Source organism: Pteropus vampyrus, unplaced genomic scaffold, assembly GCF_000151845.1.
Source record: "Pteropus vampyrus isolate Shadow unplaced genomic scaffold, Pvam_2.0 Scaffold151, whole genome shotgun sequence".
NCBI lineage: Eukaryota > Metazoa > Chordata > Mammalia > Chiroptera > Pteropodidae > Pteropus > Pteropus vampyrus.
In genome coordinates, this window is record NW_011888932.1 from 974,239 (window position 1) to 1,001,594 (window position 27,356).

Here is a 27,356-nt window from a genome sequence, read left to right on the forward strand (position 1 = left end):
TCATTTCAGCCACTTGTTTTTATAGGCTTTTTATAAGGCCTGACCCTACCAATCCTATTTGCCCACACACGGTCCAAGCAGAAAAATCATAATGAAACACATCTTGCCATTTTAAACACAGGGCTTTATTCTCGATGCATTCAGAAAATATAAGCTAGACACAAATACTTTGGACAACAGGACGTAGGCCACCTGTTACTGGATAGGTCAGCATTACCATTATTCTGTCTTATAAGCACAACATGGCAGTAGCTAGTAATATTAATACTAAAGAATAATTCTTCACACTTATATGATGTGAGTTTTTGAAGTTCTTTCATATATGGTTTTTTTTGTCATTTTGTTCTTTTTGCTTTTTCCAAATTGACTGAAGTTAAATTGAAGCACACTAAGCTGCGTGTTTTCAGATGATTAATTAAAACTGTAGAAGCTTTGCAACCATACAGGTCCCTTTACCACAACCAACCCGCTAGCATTTATGTCATAGTTGTCATATATTTATATCTACATAAACTGAGAACCCCACTAAACAGTGTTATAATCTTGGCTTTCAGCTGTCTTAAATATTTTAAAGAATTCAAGATGAAAATTGGTCACGTTTTCCTGGTCACTTTTTTTTTTTTTTTTTTTTACATGTCTAGTAATTTAAGGTTTTGTCCTGGACCTCATGAACGCTATGCTGTATAGACTCTGAAGAACGCTGATGTTTATGTTTTAGGATGCAGTCAACCCAGTTAGGTTTGGACTGAAAGTTCTGTCTCCCCTTTCATGAGTGGTGGTTCAGTTCTCTAGTTTGGGTCTGTTTCACACATGTGTAGCTTAGAGATGAGCCTGAGAATTCTATGGATTCACTCACAGAATTAGAAAACCCCCTTTTCCGATTCTCTCGGCTCTAGCTTTCTTCCTTTATTCTCCCATGACCAGGAGCTCTTTTTCTGATCTCTCTGACCAGGAAGATGAGAGTTTCTGTCAGAGTGTTAGTATGTACCACCTCCACAGCTCCTTGCCTCTGTCTTGCTCTGAAGACAATACTGCCAGGAAAACAACCAGGACATTCATCCCTGCTGTCTCTCCTCCAAGTGTTGGCTTTCCATCACAACTTGAGTTTCTTTACTTTTCAAAAGTCTCAGGTAGTTGTTCTTTTGTATTTTGACAAGTTCTTTATTTTGATCAGCAGGAGAGAGATTTTATAGTATGCATATGCCACCATACTGAATCTGGAACTTGTCATTTATTCTTTTAGTGATTTTTTTAAATATTAATCCTATGGTATCAATGTGAGAAAAACCAGAACTAAAGCCAAGATCTCTTCACCAGGGTCCGAGTGAACCATGTTGCTTCTCCTAATAATCTTAGGGAACATTTGCAGTCAAGTTTTACTTCTCTCCAAACTCTGTTGTCATTCTAGTGAGTGTCCTTTAAGATCTTTTGTTTTAATGTAGTCATGCAGCTCTCCTAGAGCCAAGTATGTTTGTTCACACCCAAAAGAGCATGATATGTGTGGCAGTTTAATTATAAACACCATATGAGAACATCCTTGCCAAGTCTGCATCAAAATTGGCCACTAAACTGAGCAGTCACATAGGGTTTTTTGTGTGCAGGGCTTTTTGTGTTTTGTTTTATTTTTAACTTATACTGTTGCCTTTTATTGAGCCTCTTCTGTAAGCCAGGACTGTACTATATCACTTCATCTAAACCTCAAACCAACTGTGAGATGGTATTCTTCCATTTTTGCTTAGAGATGGAAGCTCTAAGAGGTTAAGGAACATCCTGAAGACCCTCCAGCTAATTAAGTACTAGAGCTGAAACACAGGTCTTTCTGACTTCAAAGGCCCTGCACTTAACTCCTTTGTTACCCTGGCCTCCTGCATCACAGAGTTTTTTGCTTAGCAGCTATCAAGGGACAATCAGGTTGTCGCTCTTTATTAAATATGTGTTATGTTTTTCTTCTTTTTTTTTTTAGGAGCTCAGTGATGCCCTTGGAATCAGTATTGCTGGAGGAAAAGGAAGTCCCTTAGGAGATATCCCAATATTTATTGCCATGATTCAGGCCAGCGGTGTGGCTGCACGTACACAGAAGCTTAAAGTAAACAAAAGGGGAATGGTGAAGTGCTAACAGCATGTGGTGGGGTGGGAAAGGAAGTTGCAGCCGTGGGCACTTTGTTTAAAGTTAGAATTCCAACAGCCATCAGAGACCCATGCTGAGGGCAAAATGCGTTGGAGAAAGTTTATACCTGAAATTCATTAGGTCCCTGGGCATATAAAAATATTATTGTTTGTATCAAAGCTTCTCAAAAGAAGAAATTGCAGCTCATTCGCAAAGGCTCCCATACTGTTTTTTTTTTTTTAGCAGCTCATTCCACCCAAAATTGATTTTCACCTGAGAGAGATTTTACCTTAGAATCTTCCTTCAACCAAAAGAATCAACATTCTTATGATTTTCCTCCATTGCCCATTAATCTTAACCTAGGTAGAAAAATAAAGCAGAAAATATTTCGCTTCCTCATTAGAGCTTTAGTGAACAGTTAATTTGTACATCCTATTATTACTGGCGAATGGATGTATGAAACACCACCATTACCAAAATACAAAAGTGGCCTGCCGTGCCTTGTAATAATCAAATCTGACCCCCTTCTTGTTTCTCTGATTGGTCTGTATTTGGGGAAAGCCATAAAAATTCCTCCTGCTTCTGGAACATGCATACACAGTAGAAACACAGACTCTTCACAATAGTGACAAATGGGAAATATGACTTACAAAGAATTTTAAGCATTCTTCTCAAATTTAATTTTTCTTAATGATAGTGATTTTCTACCACTTTTGTACTTCCAGGTTGGAGATCGAATTGTCAGCATTAATGGGCAACCTTTGGATGGGCTGTCTCACGCGGACGTGGTTAATCTGCTGAAGAACGCCTACGGGCGCATTATCCTGCAGGTACTGCGATCAATGGAACTCGCAGCTGCGCGAGGCAGATAAGTGGCGTGCAAAAAAGATTGAGCGTCACTGGCAGTAGGCATCACCGCCCAGCAGGATGCTTGCTGATGTGAATTATGAAGGTTGAAAGCAAGAAATTATTATTTTTATTCAGAAATTCTTTAATGCCACCCATACAGGCAGTGAGCATGATTATATGAAAGCATAACAAGGGGAGAAAAATTACTCTCTGCTTCACATGATAAATCAACAAGGCTTTTAGCTTCCAGTGTTCTTTTGTAAATCAGAGTTTGTAAGGAATAGGAAATGATTTCTTTTCTTATGCCCAAAAACTGTTACTGAACTGCCCAAGTGCTGTTTCTTCCACTCCCTTTAAAAGAAGGGAGAAATATAATGCTGTTTTTCCTATTGCATAAGTGATTGCCAACCCTGTTAAACTCTCACTGCATAGTAGTCATCGACTAGGGCAGACAATTATTTATCAGCCGTGGTCCCCAAGAGTATTGTCCAGAGGCACAGAGAAATATACCAGGAAGTAAAAATAAGGTGTGCCGTTGATTACCCCTCCTTATACTTTTAGCATTTCAGATGTCTCTGAGATTGATACCGTGTAGTGAGAGGCAGCATCTTCTTCAGAGGTGGCGTTAAATGGTTTATAGGTAAAAAGACTAAACCCCCCCGTTAAGTACCTTAGAGAGAGGGCTAGCCAGCTCCTCGGATCATTCTAGCCTTAGGATAATAAGTTTGAATTAAAAAAAAAAAAAAAAAAAAAACGTTACTTTTTGGAGAACCAATTTGTGGTGCTTATTTCTCACATCTCAATTGTCTAAGTGCCAAAACAGACATTAAAAAGGTAAATGTCTTTCAGCACGTATGAAGGGAATCAAAAATACTATTAGTAGTTTCAAGAGAGTTTGTGATTCGCAATATACTATTCAATGATTTGAGTCCCCAAGTTTCTGCTGAGCACAAACCAAAACACTATGTGAACTGGCTTTGGAGTCGGCTTCCCCACTCCTACTTGTCCTCACTTTCTGTGGAAACTTACACGGTTACCTCACATTCCTCTCCCTCTGCCCTCATCAGAGCCTGCAAATCCTTCACTTTTTCTTGTTCGCTGTGTTTCCTTTCTTTTCGAGTTAGACTGACCCCTAGAGGCCCTAGGGGCAACTATTCAACCTCCCAGCCATGGGCGGTTAAGTTATAATTGTAAGAGGAAATTATTTCAAATGATAACTAGGGCAAGACGAAAAAGTTCCCTTAGCAAAATCTGGTATTATTGATATTTTCATACACCAGTATAGTGTTTTCAACTCCACCTTCTTCACAAAGAAATGAGAAGACACAATGTAAAATATTAACTATTAAAAAGTACCTTAAATGAAAATGAACTCATGCTCTTCAATGTAGAATTAACACTTCATTCAGCCTTATTGCCACTATGAACATACTTTTGAAGGAGTTATTTTTCTTATTTCTGTATGTATTTTAAGAAGAAAATGATATTTGGTTTCAGAATGTTCTCTTGCATTAATCACATTAGTTGGTGTTATTTTTTTTAATATGTTATTAAAAGCTTAATAGAATCCTTTGGGATTTTGACGATCGCAATGTACAGTTATGAGTATGGAGCATATGTGCTGCCAAAGGCTTTAGACACAAAGCTCTTATATCCTGCATCAGATGCCTTTCAGTTGCATAGTGTACTCACTTTAATTAAAACAATGTGCACGGAGTAGTACCAGCAATACAGTGATCACAGCTGACTTGTCACTAGGTAATTATTTTTATTATCAGGTGAGTCAGCCCATTGGCAGAGTAGTAGAGAAGGTCAGATAATTGTGTCTGACGATGTGGAAAAGACTTATTGTCAGTGTATCATGCGAAGCAGTCAGCAACTGCTGATTGCATAGGGAAGATTAAGGTGTGGGTCAGCAGACTGCAGGGTGGAGAAGGGGAAAAGGGTGGGAGAGACAGCCAGCACTCCTGGAAGCTTGTCCCCACAGTTTAAATTGCTGTCTCTAGGTGTAATAATGAGGTAGATATTTCTGCCCTTAAAGTCTGATGGTTTCTCATTCTGATTATAGATCGATCAGTGGAGATAGATTTGGCTATGAGGGGTCATTTTAAATGTTCCCAATTATATTTGCTTCTGTAGTTTGATAGTATGCCGGTTCAGCTCTTTTGCCTGTGGTATTACTATAAAATCTTTTTTGAACAAAATCAGGTAACCCAGCCTCTCTGCTAAAAAAAAAAAAAAAATTTTTAACTTTTTTTTCGAGAATGTGAAAGATAAAAAGAGCATATAAAGGATTTTTATCACTAAAGGAACTTGCGAGGCTCATTCTGGGTACATTAAGAGATTTTCCAGACATTTTAGAGCATAGGAGAATGGGCAGATTTAACCAATCTAGGAAATTTAGGAGGAGGTTATTAGGAAAGAGAACATTATGTTTTGGGAGATCTAGGGGCCGAAATGTCCAGCAGGCATGGGCAATGTACTGTTGATGGTCGGGGGCTAGACTTTCGTGCTAGAAACAGAAGGGGTAAATAAAACCATCCAAAGTTTTTTAATGTTGGCATCTCCACTGCCTGACACAGTATACCTCAAAGATAATTAGTTGAATAAATGAATGAAAACAGTGGAGACAAAGACAGAGTACAAAGGGTTGGAGTTAGCAGCAAGTAGGGAGGACAGAAAAGAGTCTGAAATCGGGGACACTGATTAAGGGTCTAGTAGTTGGAGAGGTCCTTCGAGGGCATTTTCCAGAGCACAAAAAACAAACAACAAACAAACCTGATGTAAGAGGGCCCAGCTGCTGGTTAGAAGAGAGAGACATGCCCTACTTATTAAGATAATATATAGAAAACAGTGACGTCTCTTGTAAACCTTAGATTGAAAATGAAAGAGAAAAAATAAGATGCCGGATTAATTCAGGAGATCCAACAAATAGGAGTTGCAAAAATAAAAACAAAAATAACAGAAATGACATAAATTCTGCTTAAGGTCCATTAATCAGCAAGCAGGAGAAATAAAACAAGATCGATACCTGTACACATTCTAAAATTTTCAAGGAGAAAAGTATAAGCTACTTACAGAAGAGCAAGAGATTCAGATGACACCGGTTACTTCAGGATGTACTCCAACAAAAGAGCTAAGACAGAAAGGGGAGCGAGCAAATCCAATGCTAAAGAACAGTGAAGTCCCAGACAGCTGTGTAGGAGGCACAGAGAACAACTTGTCCAAATTGGAGCAGGAGGAGAAGAGGGTTCCAAGAGAGACGCCTCTGAATTAGAGAGAGGAAAAAAGAGAAACAGATTATCTCATGTTTAACTGAATTAGAAGTTTGAGATCAGTTGGGAAGTATGGGTCTGCATTAATGATAAGTGTATTAAAAATTAGACAAAATGAGATAATTATTAACTTTGGGGAAAATAAACTTCTACCAAAAAACAAGAAAGAAAGTGTAATCATAGTTTGATAGTTGGCTCAGTATGAGTAACATTTATATAAACATTCTAAGATGTTATAGTAAAACCAGTCCAACCAAGCATCTTGATGATGCATGAAATATTAGTAGCATGGGGTTTGGGATGTGTTGGTGGAGAGGAAAATCTAAGAGTTAAATACTTATCTTCTATAATAGGACATGATCAGATAATATTTAGAACTGAAAAATCAAGAAACAGAAGTAAAAGCATGTTTTTTAGAAATATGGAAGCAAATACTAGAAGAAACAGCTAAAATGGTTGAGATTAATTACTTTAGGGAGTGAGAATCAATTATGAGGGAGCAAGGAGTCAGGGGACTCTTCACCAAATACTGTAGAATCATTTTTATTTTTAAATTATACATGAATAAATTTGATTTTTTTAGGTTGAAATAAAAAACAAATTATTAGAAACTGTCAGAACTACAGAGGTATATTTAAAGAAACATAGGAAACAAGTAAAACTTAATATAAAAGTTAAGTGAAAGAGTTTGGAAAATTAAATTTTCATCTCAGACTAAGGAGTCGATAGGTATCTTCAAGATAATAAATTTCAAAATAGGCTCATAAGCATATTATTTAGCTTATACCTATAGAATTGAAAAGAGAAAAGTTTAGCGAGTCTCTAGGGAGTGAGAGTGTTAAATTTTTAATCACGTACTACTGTTTAATTTTTTATCACATGCACAGAAAAAGAAATATCCTGAAAAAATAAAATGGAAAAGAACCAGGAGTCGAGGATACAATTCCTAGAAACTAAGGGAGAAAAGCATTTCAAGAATAGCGTACTTACCAGTGAGGCAGAAGTAAATGAAACTGCAGAAAAGTCACTACAAGTGGCAGATAAATCACTAGCAATATTTAATATAATTGAGTTCTTTATTTTATAGTTGGTGTTAAATCAGTAGGGAGCAAAAGAGTAGTTGGGAGCAAAGGAGATAGAAAAGGTAAGGATGATGTTACCTCTAAAAAGAAATTTTGCATGGGAGGTTGAGTCTGATGGCTTCTCTTTTAGGATGCTTTCTAAGAATGAATAGTGAAAAGATTTTGATATTTGAGAGAGGTGCTTAAACTTTAGCATGCTCTAAAGTCACCTGGATAGCTCGTTAAACACAAATGCTGGGTCCCACCCCCAGAGCTTCTGATTCTGTAGGACTGGGGCGGGATCCAAGAATTTGCATTTATAACAAGCTCCCAGGTGTTGCTGATACTGCTAGTTCAGAGACCAACCCCAAGACCCCCTGGAGTAGTACATTATGTAGGGAGGAGTAAAGGTTTGCACATGTTTTTCAGTATGCCTGGACTACCCATCTCACCCAACCCTCATTCCCTCTTTTTAAATCTTGGGAAATCCTTTGTTTAGAAATTCTTTAACCAGAAATAGGGAGTCAGTCACCGCCCCAATCATAAATTTATTTAAAGTAGGGACAGTGTCTGTGCCTCCAGCCCAGGGCCTGGCCTGGAGCAGATGCCTAGTTAAGTGTTGGTTACACTGAGTGGGTTGTTGGGCCGTGCTCATCAAACTGAGGGACATGAACTTATAAGAACAAATCAGCAGTTACCGATTTGGTCCAGAAAAATTCCAATGGAGGAGAAAGATGGATTCGGTTGGGAATTAAAAAGGTATGTGGTAGAATGTGCAAGCATCTAAAGGCACATGTGAGTATCATTAAGGGAATGGCTGTGAGTAGTTCTTAACCTTGGTTGCACAATAAAATTGCTGATTCCATTACCGGTTCCTGGGTCTCACCCCAGCAATTTAATTGGTCTGGGATGTGGTATGGACATCAAGATATTTTAAAGCTTCCCAGGTGATTTTAATGGGTAGCCAGGGGTAAGCTCTATGGGGTTCATGATGGATAGAAAGCTAAGTGATGCCAGGAAGGGAGTGATAAACTCCAGGAAGAAGACAGAGCTAAAGGTTTGAAAGCTGAAATGAGGACCCTGTGGAAATTCTGTAGGACAGGCAGGCATTAGTGTCATAGAAAGTTGTGCATTTTGAATCCTGTCACTTAAGTCTTCAGTTTCTGTAAATAAGGGTCGTAGCTCAAGGTTGCTGTGTGAATTTGAGACGTAATGTTTAATAAAAACAGTGGATTGCAAATGGTAAGCATTAAGTAAGTGGTACTTTATTACTTTCACTATAATAACATAGGCTCGGAGTCAGATGATGCTAAAATTCTTTTTACAATCCTGAAAGTGTAGTGGTTTTTCCAGGTGGCAGTTGAGGTGTGTGCCACTAGATGGTGATATGACTAGCATTCACTTTGCCCCTTCTTATTTGACTTCAAATATTTGACACTTCCATATATTTTTTTAAAGACGCGTTAAAATCAGTATATTCTGATGTCACTAGAATCAGTGTCATGAGATTATAATAAAAACTTTAAGCATATGTGCTTTCTACTTCATAAAGTTACACCAAATGCCAGGCCTGGAACAAGGCACGCTTTTCTTGATCTTTAATGTGTCCCCATCTTAAGATGCCAGCTTCCTCAGGGATCACTCTCACTCAACAGCCTTCCTGTCTGTTTTCAGCATATCTGCACTATGGATCTAGGATCCAGGCTGAGTATGAGTGCTGAGTTCGTATTTCGTACTGCAAGATTTGGGTACTAACAAATCTGAGGGCTAAGCTTACTCCTTTACAGGAGTAAAGCAAGGAGCTCAAGCTTTTGTTCATTATACTATTATACTTACCTGGAAAATATTTTGATTTCTCAATTCTCCGAAACATAATCCACCCCCCATACCCCACCCCACCTCAATCCTGTTTTTTATGGAAAGGTACTCGTCTAGGGTTTGTGCAATAAATACCTTTGCTTTATTAGTCAATTAGAAGGTTTACTAAACATGCATTGTTCTACTATAGAATATACAATTCTGATTGAATTTAGTTTTGCTTTTAATCTAAATTATTAACTATCACAAGGAGGTTACAACATTCCTGGCTGGAAACCCACCCTTCCCTTTGGGGTGTACTATCTTATCTCTTTATCCCCTAAATTCCACAGGGCTGCAGCCTTCCTTAGCGGGCCTGTCTCCTTCTAAAATGTACTTTCAATTAATCTTACTTTTTCTCAAAAAAAAAAAAAAAAAAGCCACTAGGAGCCAAGGTACTGAGAAAGCATATCAGAATAAATACCTTCGTACAGTAAAGCAGTCTGAGGAGACAAAATTTAAGAAGGAAATTTTGGAGGGAGGACACAGAGTGAGGGGGAATTACATTGAGAGGAGGAAACATTTTGAATGGGAAACATGCTTATTGGTTCTTCCTCTTCCACTAATTCAAAGGTCTCCACATGCCCCTGAGGTTCAGAGGGTAAGGCTTCTTCCCCATCTTTCATTTCACAAGTCTCCCCGCCTTAAGTGGAGTGACTTCATCCTTCTCTTTCGTTTCACAAGCCACCCTCTCCTCAGGTGAAGGGATTTCCTCCCCGTCTTCCTTCAGGTCAGTGGCCTCACTCTCCTTAGGGAGGCACTTTTTAAATGTTTGATCATAATAAGTTTGAGGAGGATGTGAGGAAACAAAGTACTTTCGTTAAATGCCTGGTGAGAGTTTAAACTTGTGCAACCACTTGGCAACTTAGATCTGTTCAACTTAATATGTGCATACCCGTCACCCAGCAGCTTCATATCTAGTTTCATACCTTAAAGAACCCCTCTCAAGATGTCAGTAGAAGCTCTATGTGCAATAACAAGGAGAAACATAAACTTAAAGGACCTACAGGTTTTGAACTAGGTTAATGGTTTTGAAAGGTGAGTGGGAAGCAGAAGAGACATCTGCCACATCTCCAGGTCCCCAGGTATGAAGGATGAGAGGAAAGATTGCTGACCCACGTAATGTAAAAAGCCAGACTATAGGCCGCCAATCTCTAGTTGGAGCTGGCCCTAGCTGGGTCCAAGGACTCCAGACACCCTGGCTCTAGAACCACACATTCGAGTTGCACAGACCTAATACCCCAATACCTCAAAGCCTCCCTGCCTTACCCAGGAATCCAGTCTTGCCCCACTCCTCTTTCCACTTTGAACGGCATGTGTTCACATCTGCCTCCCACGCTAAATGACATAAATCGCAGGCCTGTTTGTTGGAGGGCAGGGAACACATTTGCTTTCCCTTGGTTTCCTCTGCTCCCAACTCTATCCTCGGAACCTACCACAGAAGTTTATACCCAAGAATCAAGATTTATTTACCTTAAAAAAAAAAAATAAATGTTTCATTAGCCTGTTTGCTTTCCCCCTTCTTCAAAGCACACAGATAGACCTCTCCTAGGCTTACTTCCATATTGTTCAGTCCCTGGTGTTGGGGGAAGAGCACTTCAGACGCAGGGCTGAGCCAGGACGCGTAGACCACATCTTAAATTTGTATCCAGCTGAACACACACACCCTTCCGAGATCAGATTATCCACTTTCACAAGTCAGTCGGTGGGAAGACCAATCAACCCTGAGACCAAGATGGTTCATGCAAATGCCTTGGGCCTGTAAAGTCATCTGGGGGTGACAGGTTTCTGCTCTCTTTAACATCCTGTAAAAGACAAAGCTGTCAGTGAAATTCCTTTACATTTCCCATTCAGCCCCTTAGGTTCTACCTTCCTACAAAATAGGCGTGGGCCTGGATAGCTCCAAGGATCCTAGCCGTGTCTCTAGGATTTAATATTATCAGTGGTTGGGAGGACCTTTTAATTTCAGGGTTTGAGAGTAAGCAACAGTAAGCAAAACATTCCTCCTATGTTTTGGAGGAATGAGTGTTTTTCTGCAACATGGTGCTATGGAAGTGTTTTTATATTTTCTAGATAGATTTTTTTTAATTTAATTTATCAAAAAGAACTATGTCTTTGGTTTTATAATTTATATGGCTGATTTCATGGACTCTTAAAAGTATGTTCTCTTTCTAAAAATTAAAAAGCTTTCTTGCTAGAACATCCATGAGTATATATCTCCCACATCCCAAATACACTCTTTGTAGTATTGGTGGTGTGGCATTTTCCCTCCCATTGCCAAGCACACTTCGTGATGATCTTCTGCTCTATTTGCAACTGCTGTCAGACTATCTTTTTACCCCTTTTCCTTCCCCACTTTATATCTAGACTGCCAAGTACCAAGTCTCTACCCTCACACTGGGCAATTTGCTTCATATCGCATAGGATTAAGAGCACAAGATTAGAGAGTGAAGTGGAATGGATTTGAATCCTTGGAAAGTTACTTAACCTCTCTGCTCCAGGTTCTTCTGTCTGTAATATGGGAAAAATAATGGTACCCACCTCTGTAGGGACTCAAAAAAGTGCTTAGCATAAAGTAAGTGCTTCGTTTATATTCAGTAGTCGTAGTGCTGTTATATATTGACTAAACGAGCTAGTAAAGAAAGGAACAGGTTACTATCAAATCTTGACTTTTGAAGGTACTCTAAATATATGTATATTACTGACTTTCTTCCTCACTCCCATAATGGATGGTCTGTTTTATAGTCGGCTGAACATATATGTCCAAATTCCTACCAAGTATAGAAATCTCCTTCCCCACATCCCAAATTGGTAGATTTTGAGTCTCTATTTGAATGCTTGCTTTGGTGGGTGCTCATGTGCCATTCCATTCTGTAACTGCCTTAATTATTAGATTTTTTTTTCTCCTTAAAAAGACCTAAAACCAATCTTCTTATAATCTGTATCAGTCTCACTCTGTTCTGTGGAAATGCAGAAAATTGAGTGCCATAATCCCAATTTTTTTTTTTAAAGAAAAGTTTTAGATTTATTCATTCACTCCACCAATACTCATTAAACAATTGTTATATGCCAGACATATTAATATTGAGAAGCAGCCCTTATCCCCATGATTCCTGCGATTAGGTGGGAAAGATAGTCACACAAATATGTATCGTCACAATGTGTGAGAAATACTTCAAGGGTGCTATGGAGAGGAAAACGGGAGAAATTAATTTAAACTTGAGTAGCCAAAGAAGGCTTGCATAAGGGAAGTGACTTTTAAGTTGATGCCAGGCTGACTGCTTTGGGGGCTAGGGAGACACTTGCAGAGAGAGCTGGAATGTGGGGCGAAGGGAAAGGAAATAGATGGGATTAGATGATAGGCAATGAGAGGACTTTTGTGTGTATAATTAGGGAATCTGAATTTTATTCCAAGCACAAAGAGAGACCACTGAAAAGTTTTGAGCAGGGGAGTGCCCTTACTATTGTATATTTAAAATGATAACCAGCTATTGTGTGGAAGACAGATTGGAAGACGATGAGTGGAAATTCCAGTTAAAAGGCAGCTGATGATGATGATGAATTGAATTAGGGTGGTCACCACAGAGATGGAAAATAAACAGATTTGAGAAATACTTTGGAGGTCAGCTCCAGAGGACTTGGTGATAGATTACATACGGCAGGTGAGAGAGGGAGTTTGCAGGTTGATATTCAGAGAGTAAGCACCTGTACGGTTATCAGCCTAGCTTCCTTTCCAGCTGGACAATCACCAGCCAGTAATCAAGTATGTTCAATATTCCACCTGGTGGATTTCTAATTAGGCAGCTGGAGAGGCCATCTACTAAGAGGAGGAAAGCTAGAGGGAAAATGAATTGAAAGGATTCGGTTGTTGAATCAAGAGTTTGGATTTGGTTGTGTTAATTTTAATAAGCCCTTGAGATATTAAAATGCAGATGTTAAGTTGGCAACTGGATATAATGACTAGGCTGGGAATTGTCAGCACGTTGTTGGCATTTAAAGCTATGGGAATGTATATTCTGTCACCTAGACCCTGAACGTGCAAGTGGGAGGTAGGCCCAGAACTGAGCCACAGGGGGTGAGTAGAATAGCAAAGAGTTGGAAAAGTGGGCAGTAGGAGGAAGAAAGCCAGAGAATGAGGGTCATGGAAGTTTGGGCCAGGTGATGGGGATGCAAGCTGGAATGGAATGTGTTTATGAGGGTGGTGTAGGTTGAGAGTGGGTAAGATTACAAAGGTCACACACAAAGACAACTCCTCCAATACACTTGCTGTAGGGGAGAGTAAGAAGGGCTGGTGGTGAGTGGAGAGGCTCTTGTGGTCAGGGGGAATCTGTCATTTCCTCTCTCTGTTTTATCCTAAATATTCCCCCAATTTGTTCAGTTGTTTTCTATATGACAGTATTTCCAGAAGATTGTATAACTCACGCTTAGCAGTGTTTTCCCCCAATTCAAGATGCTCCATCCAGAATGTATTCTGATCCGGTGGGGTGGGGCCGGGGCCAGAGCTGCTCTGTGGCTTTCCTTGTTCTAAATATTAACAGATGCAACTAAGCTTACAGGTTTAGGCAGCCGTGCCCTCTGTTGGTTTATTCTGAAACTGCAATCAAATTGATCTTTGCACTACTGTCAAGCTAAGTCCTTTCACTCTGTACTTGTGCACTGAGTATTATAACATAGAAGAACAGTTGATCAGAAGCAGAGGTCGCCCAGAAGCTCTTGAGAAAGAAGCTCTGATAACTCTAGGTAGAAGACAACTCCAGGCTAAGCAGACAAGGCCAACTTTTATGATTCCTATTTAACAAATGAAGTCGAAACTCAGGTACAGCATCATTTAAGTGGCAGAAACTGAACACCAGAACTCCATTCTGTGTCCTAGTATGGGCTGTCAGAACTATACCTTATTTCTTCTGAGTGCTTTAGAATGATTTTTGCAGGATAGAAATATATAAAGTGAATGTTTAAATGTTATTCTGCTATACTTGGGACCATCTAAAAGGCAACTCATAGGGAGTCAGAGATATTTGTTCATTCTTTCTTTCATTCACCAACTATTAATTGAATAGCCGCTATATGCCGGACACTGTCCTCCATAACAGGGATACAGTAGTGAATAAAACAGATAAACTTCCTGCCCACACATTCTAATATGAAGTGACAGAGAATTAATAAGGTAAAATATACCCAGTGCGTTAGTAATGGTGGTAAGGAGGAAACAGAAAGCAGGGAAAGAAGACATGGAATGTTGGGACAAGGCGCCGGTGTGGAAATTTTAGTTCGAGTGACCAGGGAAGAGACTTTAATGACCTGAGGGAAGTGAAGGAGCTAGCCACACAGATGCTGAATGTAGAGCATTTCAGGCAGAAGTCACAGCAGTTGCAAAGCACTGAGGTGGAGATGTCTCTGGCACGTCAGAGGACCAGCAAGGAGGCCAGCCTGGCTGGAACCAAGTGAACTCAGAGAATACTAGGAGAAGAGGGCAGAGACATAACTGGCAGATCTACATTTGACCTTGTAGTAAGGATTTCAGTGTGTGATCCCAGGAAATTGGGTTTCCTTTGGACGGTTTTAAGCAGAGGAGTAAAGTAATCTCTATTTTAGCAGGACCATTCTAGCTGCCATACACTGAAAGGAAGAGGGGCAGAACCAGAGAGACCAGTGAGGAGGCTGTTGTAAAACTCCAGTCAAGAGATAATTCCATAGAAAGACCAGTAGAATTTTACGAGGATCGAATATGGTTTATGAGAGAAAAAGTAGTCAAGGGCGACATTAAGATGTTTGCTGGAACTGCAAGAATTAAGTTGTAGTTACCTGAAATGAGGAAGGCTATGACAGCAATGGAGGTGGTGGGGGCTCAGTGTGGGACCTATCAGGTTTGAGATACCTACTGGACATCTCGTTGCTGATTGGATATTATGGATCTAAAGTTAAGGAAGAGGTGGTGCTGGAGATACAGATTCAGGAATTATCATTATACTATCATATAGATGGTATTGATGAGATCAGATGAGATGACTAAGAGGATACGTTTAGATGGAAAAGTTAAGAAGCTCAAGGACTGAGCCCTCTGATAGAGGATTTCAGGGATACGAAGGAATGGCCAGAAGGTAGAAGGGAAACTAGTAAAGTGTGGTGTCATGGTGTCTGAAACTGCAATCAAATTGATCTAGCTGCCATACACTGAAAGGAAGAGGGGCAGAACCAGAGAGACCAGTGAGGCCAAATAAAGAAAATAGTTTAAGAGAGAATAATCCATGGTGTCAACTGCTTCAGAATAAGATGGGGACTGAGGACTGACCATCGAGCATAGTATGGTCTCTCTAATTCTCCCTTGACTTATAGTGGATTGTCTTGTTCTAACTTTTCCCCCAGGTTGTAGCAGATACCAATATAAACGCCATAGCAACTCAGCTTGAGAACCTGTCTACGGGCTACCACCTTGGTTCACCCACTGCTGAACACCATCCACAAGACTCAGAGTGAGTGTTCTAGACGCAAAGTGCCTATTCTGTGTATGGGCAAAGCTCAGTGAGACCTTTTCCAGGTTCTAGAGTGTGCTCTCTATGGGAGAGGAGGGGGAAGGTGCACATTACCTTTTCTGATTCCTAGAGAATCTCCAAGAGAGCACCAGGGCTTTCTTATTTCTCACAAAGCTTCGTTTCACCATATGTATTCTCAGCAAACTGTTGTTACAGGGCCTGCACATCCTGCATCTGGTCACTTTGACATGGTGCCTGTGCCTCCTCCCCTAAGAAACCTTAGATTTGCAGCCCAGGTGTACCCTGCTTTGCTATGCACAGAACCAGGCTTCCTTAGTTTTCTCAGTGAAATCTTATTGTTATACTTGCTGGCATCCTTTATTAAAATCAGTCATTGCAGTGAAAATTGCTCATTAAAACAGTGTTTCTCTAACTCGAATGTGCATAAGAATAATCTAAAGAGCATATTTTAAATTGCTAATTCCCCTGGCCCCATTCTCAGAGATTCTGAGTAGGTGGTCTACAGTGGATTCTCCTGCATAATTTTGCTACCAATAGGCAGAGGATCCATGCTTTGTGAAATGGGCCTAAAGTCATACTTCTCAGTGCCGCCAGTGCCTAGTTGCACTAGGTGCTAGATGAGTGTTTGTTGACTGATCTGAATGGTTTATTGGTCGATCTGATGATCACAGCCATTTCCAACTTTTTCCTGGTAGTTCATCACCTTAAATGACACCTTTGAGTTCAGTTTTCTTGAGAAAACAATATTAAACTAAGTTCATTATACTATTTTCTCATTATAAGAGTAATAAATGCATGCTATGAAAATATAACAAATACATGAACGTATAACATTTTCAAGTTACGATGGCCCTTTTAAAAAAAAAAAAAAAAAAATCAGGACCCTTATAGGAAGAATAGTATACTGTTAGCATTTTTTGATGTGCCCATCTTTTTTACAGTTCCACAGCTGCACAGCTCCTGGCAGGTTGAGAAGCACTAGCTTAAAAGAATTTAAGTCACCTATAATCCAACCACTGTTAACATTTGGTTTTTTTTTTTTAACTAGTCTTCTATATGAAAAATTAAAACTACTTGAAAATGTGAGATAAATGAATGCAAACTCCAGCTGATGTTGCCAGTTGGGAAGTAGAGCTGCATTCCTTCCTCTCCCCCTAAAAACAGCTCTCTAATTGTGAATAGGCACATTTACAAAGGCCTGTAATGATTTGGTGGCCTCCAAGGGCTAGCTCTAAAACAATGATTTTGGACATCTGAGTTCCCGTTTCAATATCCTTGGAAATGGAAGCAGTGTTTGAAAGAGGAAACATGCATCAAATTCATGTCTAGCTAGTGGGTCATTACGGAGGGTACTTACAAGGCCACAAAGTGATGAAAAGTAGAGCCTTATTCATGACGTCATTACCATTCAGCCGTAGGGGATAGTTCATCATTATTTCAGCAGATATTTACTGAGTGCCTTCCCAAGGCTAGACACTGTACAAGAGCTGAGTCCTGAGGACTCAAACTTAGAAACATAGGTTGAAGGCACTCAGGGAACTGCCAAGAGAACTGGAAAAACAGACCCATAAATCCATGGTTTTAAAAGCATTGATAATATAAGAGAGCTACATTCAGTGAGATAGATAAGTAAGCACAGGGTCCTGTGAAACCATGGAAGAGGGATTTATCTCAATTAGGGAGTGTACTTGGTGGCACTAATGCTGAAGCTGAGTTTTAAAATAATTGAGCAAAGCAGGAGTGGCCTTCAAAACAATCAACAATTTATATAGCATACACATTCAGCGATTACTATGGCTGCCTGCTATAAGCAGCCAGTAAGCACATCAACAAATAACTGGTATCAGTGTGAACCAGCTAAAAACCAAGCCTAAAATAAGCCAGGTAAAATTGAGAAGGGGGAGAAGGAAGAATACTATAGTTAGGCAGAACAGCATATTCAGAGGTTGCTTATATCCCAGTTTTGCAAATTTTTCTAAATATGTAAATGGCTGAGTTTATGTCAGATGGCTCTGCCTCTCGGACATGCATGCCACCACAAAACAAGTGATGCTGCGAGTATACAAATCTGAACCTACTACAGATAAGATGTCAGAGTTCTTTTCGGTTTTTACTCTTTGGACAACCACACCTGGGAATAAAAAACTGGTGCTAGTTAAGCTTAGATTTAATTACTTGAGCCCACACAGGTAATTTAATTTTTAGACATGTTGTTTCTGAGAGAGATGACTTCCACACTGGACGAAGCTCTGAAAATCTAAATAATACATTCGAAACAGATTGTTTTTATCCATTTTGCTTTACCTTGGTTTCTCTCTTCTCTCCTGGATTTCAGTTCTCATTTACGCAGTCATGATCCTGAATGAGTTTGTGACAGGCACAATGCATAGTGCTGGGAATACTCCAGTGACGAAGACTTTAGGGGTTCATGGTCTGATAGAGGAGAAAGATGGTTAAGTAATCACAATACGATATAACGAGTGCCATAATGGAAATCTGGACCAAGTGCAAAGGGAGCACAGGAAAGGGTGCGGCTGACTCTCACAAGGGCATCAGGGAAACATCACGTTGAAGGTGGCTCTTAAAGAATGAGTATCTACCGTACATGGAAGTGGTAGAGCAGATGTGCTAGGGTATCCAGGAAGGAAAGAGCGGCAGTTTACTGAGCTCTCGGGCTGCTGTCACCTGTTCTGGACAGAAGTCCACCTGCAGACTGGTGGTCTACACTAAGCTAAGGTAATACCCCACTTCTTTGTCTCCAGGCACATTCTTCAAGGATGTAAAGACAACTCCATTCAGCTTGAAAATAGTAAGCTTGAGAGTTAAAAACTAAGCATATAGAAGAGTACTTTAACAATTTCAGCATCATGACTTTATTTTTAAATTAAAAAAAAAAACAAAACTGGGTTTTATAAAAGAGAAACCCCAAAATCATCAAGAACATTGGTCATTAGCCCTGCATGATATGGGAAAATTTTTAAATGCTTCTAGATTGTTCTTTGAGAGTTTGATTTAATTAACTGACCTTAATAGTTTCGCAGTATGAAAGTCTCTCTCAAATCTGTGTTCTTCCATTAAAATGAAATTCCTTCTCAATATCTCTTCTTGAATTAAACAGCATGCATTGTGTTTTCAGAACACCTCCACCTAAGATTATTACTTTGGAGAAAGGCTCTGAAGGATTGGGGTTTAGTATTGTAGGGGGTTATGGAAGTCCCCATGGAGACCTGCCAATTTATGTCAAGACTATATTTGCAAAGGTATTTTTTTCCTTTTTACTGTACTTTTTTTTTTTTTTAAATCAAACCTAGGCGAGATTTTTTTTTTTTTTTAAGTGTTTTGCTTTATTCGGGGCTATACCTGGATGTATACATGTATGCTTATTTCATTTAATCTTATATAAAATTCCTACACCAGAGTAGTAAAAGACAAGTTCTTTTATAATAATGGAGTCACTAGAAGTATAGTTTTCTTTGGACCCTATTACAAAAGTAGCTGCTAACAGATTTTAAAGAGTGTCTTCTTTCACTAGCACAATATAAGGAGCACTGCCACACTCTGTGCAGGCTGCCCTTGCAAATATTGCTTTGGGATAGATGATATGGCTTTCTCTTTTAAAAGAAGATAACACACCAGAGGGCCAACATGGCATAAAGCTTTGTACAAGCTTGAGATCAGTGCTGCCTTAACAGCTGCCCATCAGGACGCTTTAGTTTAAGGTGATTTCTCTCCTACAATACTCTGCAGGATCGGCCAGATAAATGAGACTAAGATTAGATAATAGTGTTTTTCAGGAATTAAGTATTCCAATGCATCCTACTTAATACATAGGTCATGGTGTGCACGCCTGTAGATTGCTCTTAGATAAGTTACTTTTAACTTCATTGGGATTTTTAAAGTCGGAGTTTAATTTTATTATAAAGTTTTGAAGATCTCTGAAAATATTTAGTATTAATATTACAATTTTATTCTCATTGGTTTTATCACAGTCATTTGTTTATTAATTGATTCGATTGCCTTTAGCTTTATTTTCCTAAAGAAACAAAGATCTTCAAAGGAAGAAATAAGATAGATACCTTCTCTTTCTAGAAGGCTATACTATACTTTAAATATAAGTCCACTTTTACCTGTGCAGATTTTATCACCTGTTAATTGAGCCTAACCATGGCCAGACCTAAGCCTTAAGTCATTAGGCATTTGCTTTCGAGACACGTTAGGCACCTGCAGATGTACCCACCTTTTTCCACGTATCTAAGATGCCTACTAAGAAAGCATGTTATTCCCAAACACACATCTGCTGACCTGGTGACAAACAAAACAGGAGTGAGGAGGCAGATTAGAAACATTCTGAATAACAATACTGCCCCAGTCTGATCACTTCCAAAGTAGATAAGCCACCTACAGACCCTCCTTTTCCTAAAACAGCATTATAAGTACTTGTGATGATTATTCTTTTAGGGCATTATTATAATTGTTTTTTTAAAGAGCCAGCTATGTAGGTAAGGATAGTGGAAAGACTGCAAAGTTAGCCTCCACCTTTTAGCAAGTTGTGCCTGTGCCTCCGTAAAGCCCCTCCAGAATTTTGTAATCACCAGCTCACTTTCTAACTGTAAGTAAATCAGCTGTGGTCCAAAGAGAGGAATGGTCAGCTTCTAAGGCTTTTTGACCTGAGGCCCAGATTTCAGCAGTCTATACCAGCTGCGCCTGTCCACACATGCACATAGACTGGTGAGGCCAGAGCCAGGCACCTTTTGTCAGGTCACCAGAACATACAGCTGAAAGTGAAATGGCCATGCATTGCTGGTGGGTTGTTTTTGTTTTTGTTTTTTTAAAGAAACCACCATCAAATCACAGTGGGACAACAGTAGTGGGAATAATGAGTGGACTAACGCTCACACAAAATGCTCTTTTCAAAGGTCCCCATCGAAAGTGGTCATTTAGTAAGCACTTATGTAAGTAGTAATGTACTGGTAAATATCGAATATCTTTGGTATGTTTTAATTTTTAAGGAATAGACCTTTTATGTAAAGTGAAGCAAACCTGAAAATGAAAAGCTCTGAATTATAAAAAAGAAAAAGTTCTAAAGGCCTAGCTAATAGCCTACTTAGTTCATTCAACCCCAATAAAAGAATATTCCAATGCAAATAGTTACCATTATATAGTTAGTTCCATAGAGTTCACTATAATATTTCATTTGATGACTTTTTCTTTCTTTTTTTATTTGTTAGAGTGAACCAATATATCCAAATTTAAAAGTTTTCTGAAGAGTCAATAAACCAAGAACTAGCAAAGGAGTTTTTTTTTTTTAATAGTAAAGTCTTTCTACGACAAATCTGACACTAAGCTAAACATTTCCCCATAGAAATTTTGAAGATCTAGAAACTATAGCTACATGCTTTCCATGGCTTTTTAATACTGAACATATATTCTTTAAAATGTTAGTCTTTTCAGGTTTCTGGATCTTAGATATCCACAGGGCGTGGGTTTTTATGTGACTTTTTTGGTGTCCTAAGCCTCGTTTAATAACTCTCTTGCTCAACTAAGAAATTAATTTGGCCCATCAAGGTCCTTTTTCCCCTTCTAGGAATATGAAGCATCACAGGCACTTTGGGTGTATAAGATTTGTGAGACTTAGTCAATCTGATAAAGAGGCTGTCAGGATCATCCATTTTCTTTCAGTTGTTTGGTTGGAAACTTCAAAATCAAAGCCAACTTCAATCCTCTCAGCAGCTGAATTTTACCATAAACCAACAAAAGTTAGGCCTAAAGACTTCAACAGCCCTGGAAATTTAGGGAGCAGTTTTTCAGAGCCTATGAAATATGAAAGCGTAAGTTTGACCATCACCAGAGTATCATTTTGTTTTGCTATCACCATTATTGAGTAAATACCGTGTAATCCTTAGAACAGGTGAAAGATAAATTAATAGATACCTATTTAACAGCACAGGGAAGGCTAAGTGACCAAGTTGAGATACATCAAGTGGGTAAAAGCCACATTTCTGAACCAGACGGAGGCCTGTCTGTGAACCAGTTTCTTCCTTCTCTGCTTAGTCCATAAATGCCACACTGATAATGTAGGAGAGGAGATACAGATCAGTGGTAATTATCAAGTAAGTACGACAAAACCTGAAATAGTGTACAAATCCTATAAAGTTGAAAAATCTTTTTTTGTATTACTGAAAATGAAAACTTGAAGGGCTTAACATGCCTTCTAAAAAAACAAATTACACAGATATCTGAGGTTTACTGAAGCCCTTAAATCTTAGCATATAAAATTTAATAAAGTCAAGTTAGCCAAGTACTTCTGATTGTACTTATTAGAGTTACTTGTTTATTCCTGTCTTTAGTGCAGTTAGCATACTTTCTTAAAAGAAAAAAAAAAAGATTTGAATGAAGTTGCAATTTAATTTTGATATTTCCCCCCCACCTACCCTCCGCCAGTATAGACCTGGTTTTGAATATTCTTTATCACACTTTTATACAGGAATTCCACCCTTTTCACAGTTTTGAGATTCTAGATAATTCACCCACCACCTCAGGACCTCCTTGCCATAGGTGGTCATAGGTCTCTGGAGCATTAGTGCTTCTTCCAATTTTAGTATATGTGCTCCCGTAGCGAGCACACATCAGTGCTTCTTAGCTCAGCTTCTGAATGCGACAGTCAGGGTCTAGGTGCCTGTGGGCCTCAATTAATTTCCCCAATAATTTGATATCATTTAGAAGACTCAAAGCACTAACTTTTCAAGGAATTTTCACAGTTACCCAGGCAGATGGAGAAAGCCTCCTATAAATTGTTTTCTAAGTCTTTTCTTTCCTTACCCATTCAAAATATTTCTAGAAACATGGAATTTTTAAATACTCAGTGTTAGTATGAAAAAAGCCAAGTTTCACTTGCTTTGTGCCATTTTGAGGAGCCATGCATGACTGGGTATGTAATGAAAGTAGTCATTTAGAAACCTATTTAGATATCAAAGATAAATAAAGTCGAAGCTTTTGAATATAATATTGCAGTATTTTAGAGATGTTACACTTTTGTGTATTTACATATAGAACAGCTTTATTGAGCTATAATTCACATACCATACAATTCACCCATTTAGAGGCTACACTTATTTTTGACAGATCCCCACAATGCTGATAGCTTAATAATCCAACAGGGAACCCGATGTGGCGGTGGTATTGACAATAAGACTATCACCAGATTCGGTTCTGCCTTTATTTGTGTATTACGTATTCATGAATACGACATGATATGACATTCAAATTCCATTTAGCACTTAATTTTGAAATAAGGTCCTACTTGTGTTAAAAGAAATATGAATGTCAGTACATTTCTACTAGTATGTTATTTAAACAATGCATAATTATGGTTACTAGTCAACCATTATTCAAATAACATATCATGCATTTTGTTAATTTTCTTAAAAGCATTACCTAGAAATGACTTTAATTGGCAGTTTTTAAAGTTACTCTTTGAATATGCATACCATAATATTAATATTATCGGAATGTTAATTGCACCCTGGATTAAACTGGAATGTTTCTTGTTTGTAGGGAGCAGCTGCAGATGACGGCCGATTGAAGCGAGGTGATCAAATTTTAGCTGTTAATGGCGAGACGCTAGAAGGTGTTACTCATGAGCAAGCTGTGGCCATTCTCAAACGCCAGAGAGGGACTGTAACCTTAACTGTGCTGTCGTGAGCCTTGGGTCCTGATCACAAGATAGATGTTGTAGAATATCCATAGAAAGATGAAGTTCTGAGAGAGAATGCAAAGCAACCTCAACTAAAATCCACCTTTATTCTTACCATCTCATCCTTTCTGCTCAGGAGAAATGGCTGAGGTTTCACGTGAATTTCCTGAATCAGTTGTCACCTCTCTAATGTTTCCCAGCATCTGTCAGCTCTTGGTAAAGTTAATTTCTAAAACTCGAATGAGTCTTATCTGCTTTGCATTTAGCATCGATGTTTATCAGCTAGTTATGACTGGTTCTGATTATATTTGCTGAAACTGGAGTTAGCAACTACTCATTCCTTATTCCCTTCTCTCCCTACTGATATGGAAGCTTAACAGTAGCCTCAGATTTCATCTGATGAACAGAAACAAATGTTAAGCAACTTGTCATCTCACTCATGATTTAGTTATGCTAATTGTCTCTTCAAGTGCGCCAGAAAACATTAGCAGTGTAATTAATTTACCAGTGATCCCCATGATGAAATACCAAATTCTCCTATGGGAAATTACTGTGCTCTCTTCTGTACAGCTTACAGTCAAATATGTCTCAAATTCATTTCTCTGGATAGATCTTTATACGTTAGTCATTGGTGATTATGATGAGTCAATTTGCAGGCTGTAATCTAAAAATTCTGAAAGACCTTTTAATTGTTTTTTTTTTAGCTACATAAATGCATACCACTGAGCAAAAGCACCTTATTCTCAACAGGAATAATTAGCATCCATGTTGTTAATTCTGACAATGCTAAATTATGTTCAAGTCCAGGAAGTTCATCTGGAATTAATGGCATCTCAGTAGGCGGCCATTATTCCCACCCCTCAGTCTTCAGACAAGGAGATGGAAACTCCAGAACCACACTGCAGCGACCAGCAAGTTTTGCCTTAAGCCAGATGAGGTCTGGGCGGCCTTGGCCTTGTGGAGCATGAAGTAACAAGTTTGAGTATCCTTCCTCTTGGCTCCATACTGGTCATTCTAGCAGCACAGACTGTAGCAACGTAGATGAAGCAGTGTACTTAGCCACAAAGTGACTGAGCAAATGAACTGAACCTAGGAATTACAATGGCTTCTTGGCTGATGTTTCCTGGTCTCCAGGTTGCCTCCCATTTACTGTAGTTTTGCATGCTGACAAAGCAACTACAGCAGAAAATACAAGAATACCTTTAAAGATTAGTTAGGGACATTTTATTCAGGCATTAGCAGGGGAAAAGGGTGGGTGGAGGGGAATGCGTATCAGTGACGGCTTTTAGGTTCTTCCATAAAAAATGAAGGATAAGCAGCAGGATCATTAATGGAAGTAGTTGACATTATTTAACTAAAACACAATGCTGCAAGTGATTCACAGTAATTATCAAAAGATAATGGGCTCTAATTTAAAATATTATTTAATAAGTATAGATTTTAATTGAGAATTCTCTGTGAGTAGATGTAATCACAAAGTGCATTAACTCTTGTTGGAATATTTTGTGGCTATTCCAAAGTATAGAGTGCCTAAATTTTATGTTGGAAATGTCTTTCATGACTAGTATTATTAAGTTTTCTGAAATTACACATAGCTTTTCAAATTTCTAATGTATCCAAGATATGTTGTATTGTTAGGATCTTATCTTTCAATGCATGAGAAGCTGTCCACCTCAGAACAGTCTATGTTAATTGTATCTGCAAGAACACCTTAGGCAGCCATGAAGAAATAAATCCCAATAAAACTTGAACATGCACCTTAAAAGAATATATATATACATATACACATAATACTTTTGAAATGTGATCCTGCTTGATTTTGATGGACTGGCCATTAAATGCACATTTTCAAAATACATAATTGTTGTGTGTCTTTACACATTATCCTTTTAGGTCACATTACTAAAAGTCTATTGATAAAGGAAATGTGATGCTTTTTATTTTTTGCTGCAGTAAATTGACAGAATTAGTGCTTTTCATAACTCCTTCTGTCTCTACTTGCATGACTAATAAATAATTGCCTTGCCAAAAAACCTTTTGCATCAGAATTTATTGACAAACTAAGAAGATATGAAGATGGAAATTTGTGAAAGGAGTAGTTCTCTCATAGCCACATAGATCATTTTAGCCTCATCATTTGGGCCATTTACATATAGTAATGATGTCACTAATGAGCACAAGACGGAAGTAAACCAGGAAAAATAAAATTGCTGAATGTTTGTATGTACAAGATGTTGCGATTCTAAATAAGTGTAATTGCCTATGGAACAAATGGAGTCTTACTATATATGAAAAAGTTGGATTTCTGCATCTGATTTTATTTTTTCTTATAGCCATTTTGTTTCCTAATAGGAAAAAAAAAATTCGACTTTTCACAAAGTTTTCCAATGTCCTATTAAAATCTGAGATTCATTAATAGCTGTCTCGTGTATTAATTGCCAGATGTATTGTCAGGCTATAGAACAGATGTTTTACAAAGTGAGTATAGTAGTCCAAAAGTATTACACAAACATTAGCAAAAAAATACTTCTTATCCTATTTAGGGAAGTGGCTTGAAATTAGACACTTATACTGGTGATTTGTGGTTTCAATCAGTAATGACCCTTTAAAAATATTTTTTGAGTGGCTTATCTCAGAACTGTTGCCCCAAATCAGCAAAGTGTATAACTGATTATAATGGCATGGGCTTGAGGAACTAGAGCCTGTACCATCAAAAAGTAGCAACCGAGCTGAGACCAGGACTTCCGTCATCAGCCATGCCACTGAGATAGGGAGTAATACCAACTCCATCCTCCTGCCCTCCCACTTTGGAACCAGGCAAGGCACTATCGGCCCTTCGGCAAGGAATTGCAGGCTGCTGTTTTATTTATCCCAGCCACACTACCCTTCTTCACACCCATTTACTGTCTAAGAAGTCCGTCTTCACCTACCAGATGATAAGCTTCTTTGGAAACAGACATCAGGTTAGATTCATCTTCATATTAATTCTATCCAGTATACTTTGCAAATATTCTGTCCCATCCGTAGAAATTGAGTCTTTTATTATATCTCCCATTTCCCTCTGCGTTCATGTTTTCCTTTACCTCAGGAGTCAGCAAATTTTTGGTGTGAAAAACCAGATAATAAATATTTTAGGCTTTGTAGCCCTTTGCAGTCTTTGTCACAACTACTCAACTCTGTCATTGTAGAGTGGAAGCAACAATAGGCAGTACATAAATGACTGAGTCTGGCTGTGTTCCAATAAAGCTTTATTTACAAACACAGATGGGCCAAATTTGGCCCACAGGCTGTACTTGGCCCCCTGGTTCATATACTTGATTGAACATATTTTAAGACATAGTAGTAGTTTAATATCTTTGTCTACTATAGTATTCCATCATCTTTGACATTCCTGGGGTTGTTTCTATTGATTTGTCTATCTTCCTAATTATAAATGGATCTTATTTCTCAAGTAACTTAAGGTGGGTCTGATGCAGCCTTAAGTTTAGGGCTAATTTTGCTCCACTATTAAGGCATTATTTTGAGAATTCTTCCTAATGCCTGCATACTGTGAGGTATTTCCACTCTGACCGGTAGAAATTATTCACAGCCCTGTCTGAACTGCAGGTGATTCTTTTTTGGCCTTGAGGAGTTCCCTCTCATGTGTGTGCAGATTAGTATTCTAACCGAGACTTAAGAGGATCCCTCTGCGGATCTCTGTGGCTCTCTCCTTATGCAGCTCCCTCTTGTCCAGCACTCTGCCTCACAAATTCTAGCCATCTTGGCCTGTCTGAACTTTGCTCTGTCTTTTACTCATGAAGTCTATTTGACTCCTGAATGTTGTCCTGGATACCTCCTCCTGGCAGGAAAGTGGGGCGACTGTGGTAGACCTTACTGTTTCCCTTATTTTGGGGGTCAAAATCCTGTGCTTCCTGTTGCTGTTGTCTAATGTCTGAAAACTATTGTTTCATTTACTATGTCCATTTTTCTAATTGTTTACTATAGAAGGAGGTCAATTCCCACAGCACTTAATTCTTTATG

At 38.7% G+C, this 27,356-nt stretch overlaps 1 protein-coding gene across 1 annotated transcript in view; it reads left to right on the top strand.

Moving 5' to 3' along the window:
* Positions 1-25,754, top strand: part of PATJ (PATJ, crumbs cell polarity complex component) — a 320,321-nt gene extending 294,567 nt beyond the window's left edge. Inside the window, exons 41-45 of the mRNA XM_011369533.2 lie at positions 1,964-2,086; positions 2,833-2,937; positions 15,516-15,622; positions 18,780-18,903; positions 23,198-25,754. Of these exons, the coding sequence (XP_011367835.1) occupies positions 1,964-2,086; positions 2,833-2,937; positions 15,516-15,622; positions 18,780-18,903; positions 23,198-23,344 (606 nt within the window). The 3' untranslated portion in view covers positions 23,345-25,754. The remainder of the gene's footprint in view (positions 1-1,963; positions 2,087-2,832; positions 2,938-15,515; positions 15,623-18,779; positions 18,904-23,197) is intronic.
* Positions 25,755-27,356: the final 1,602 nt, after the last annotated feature.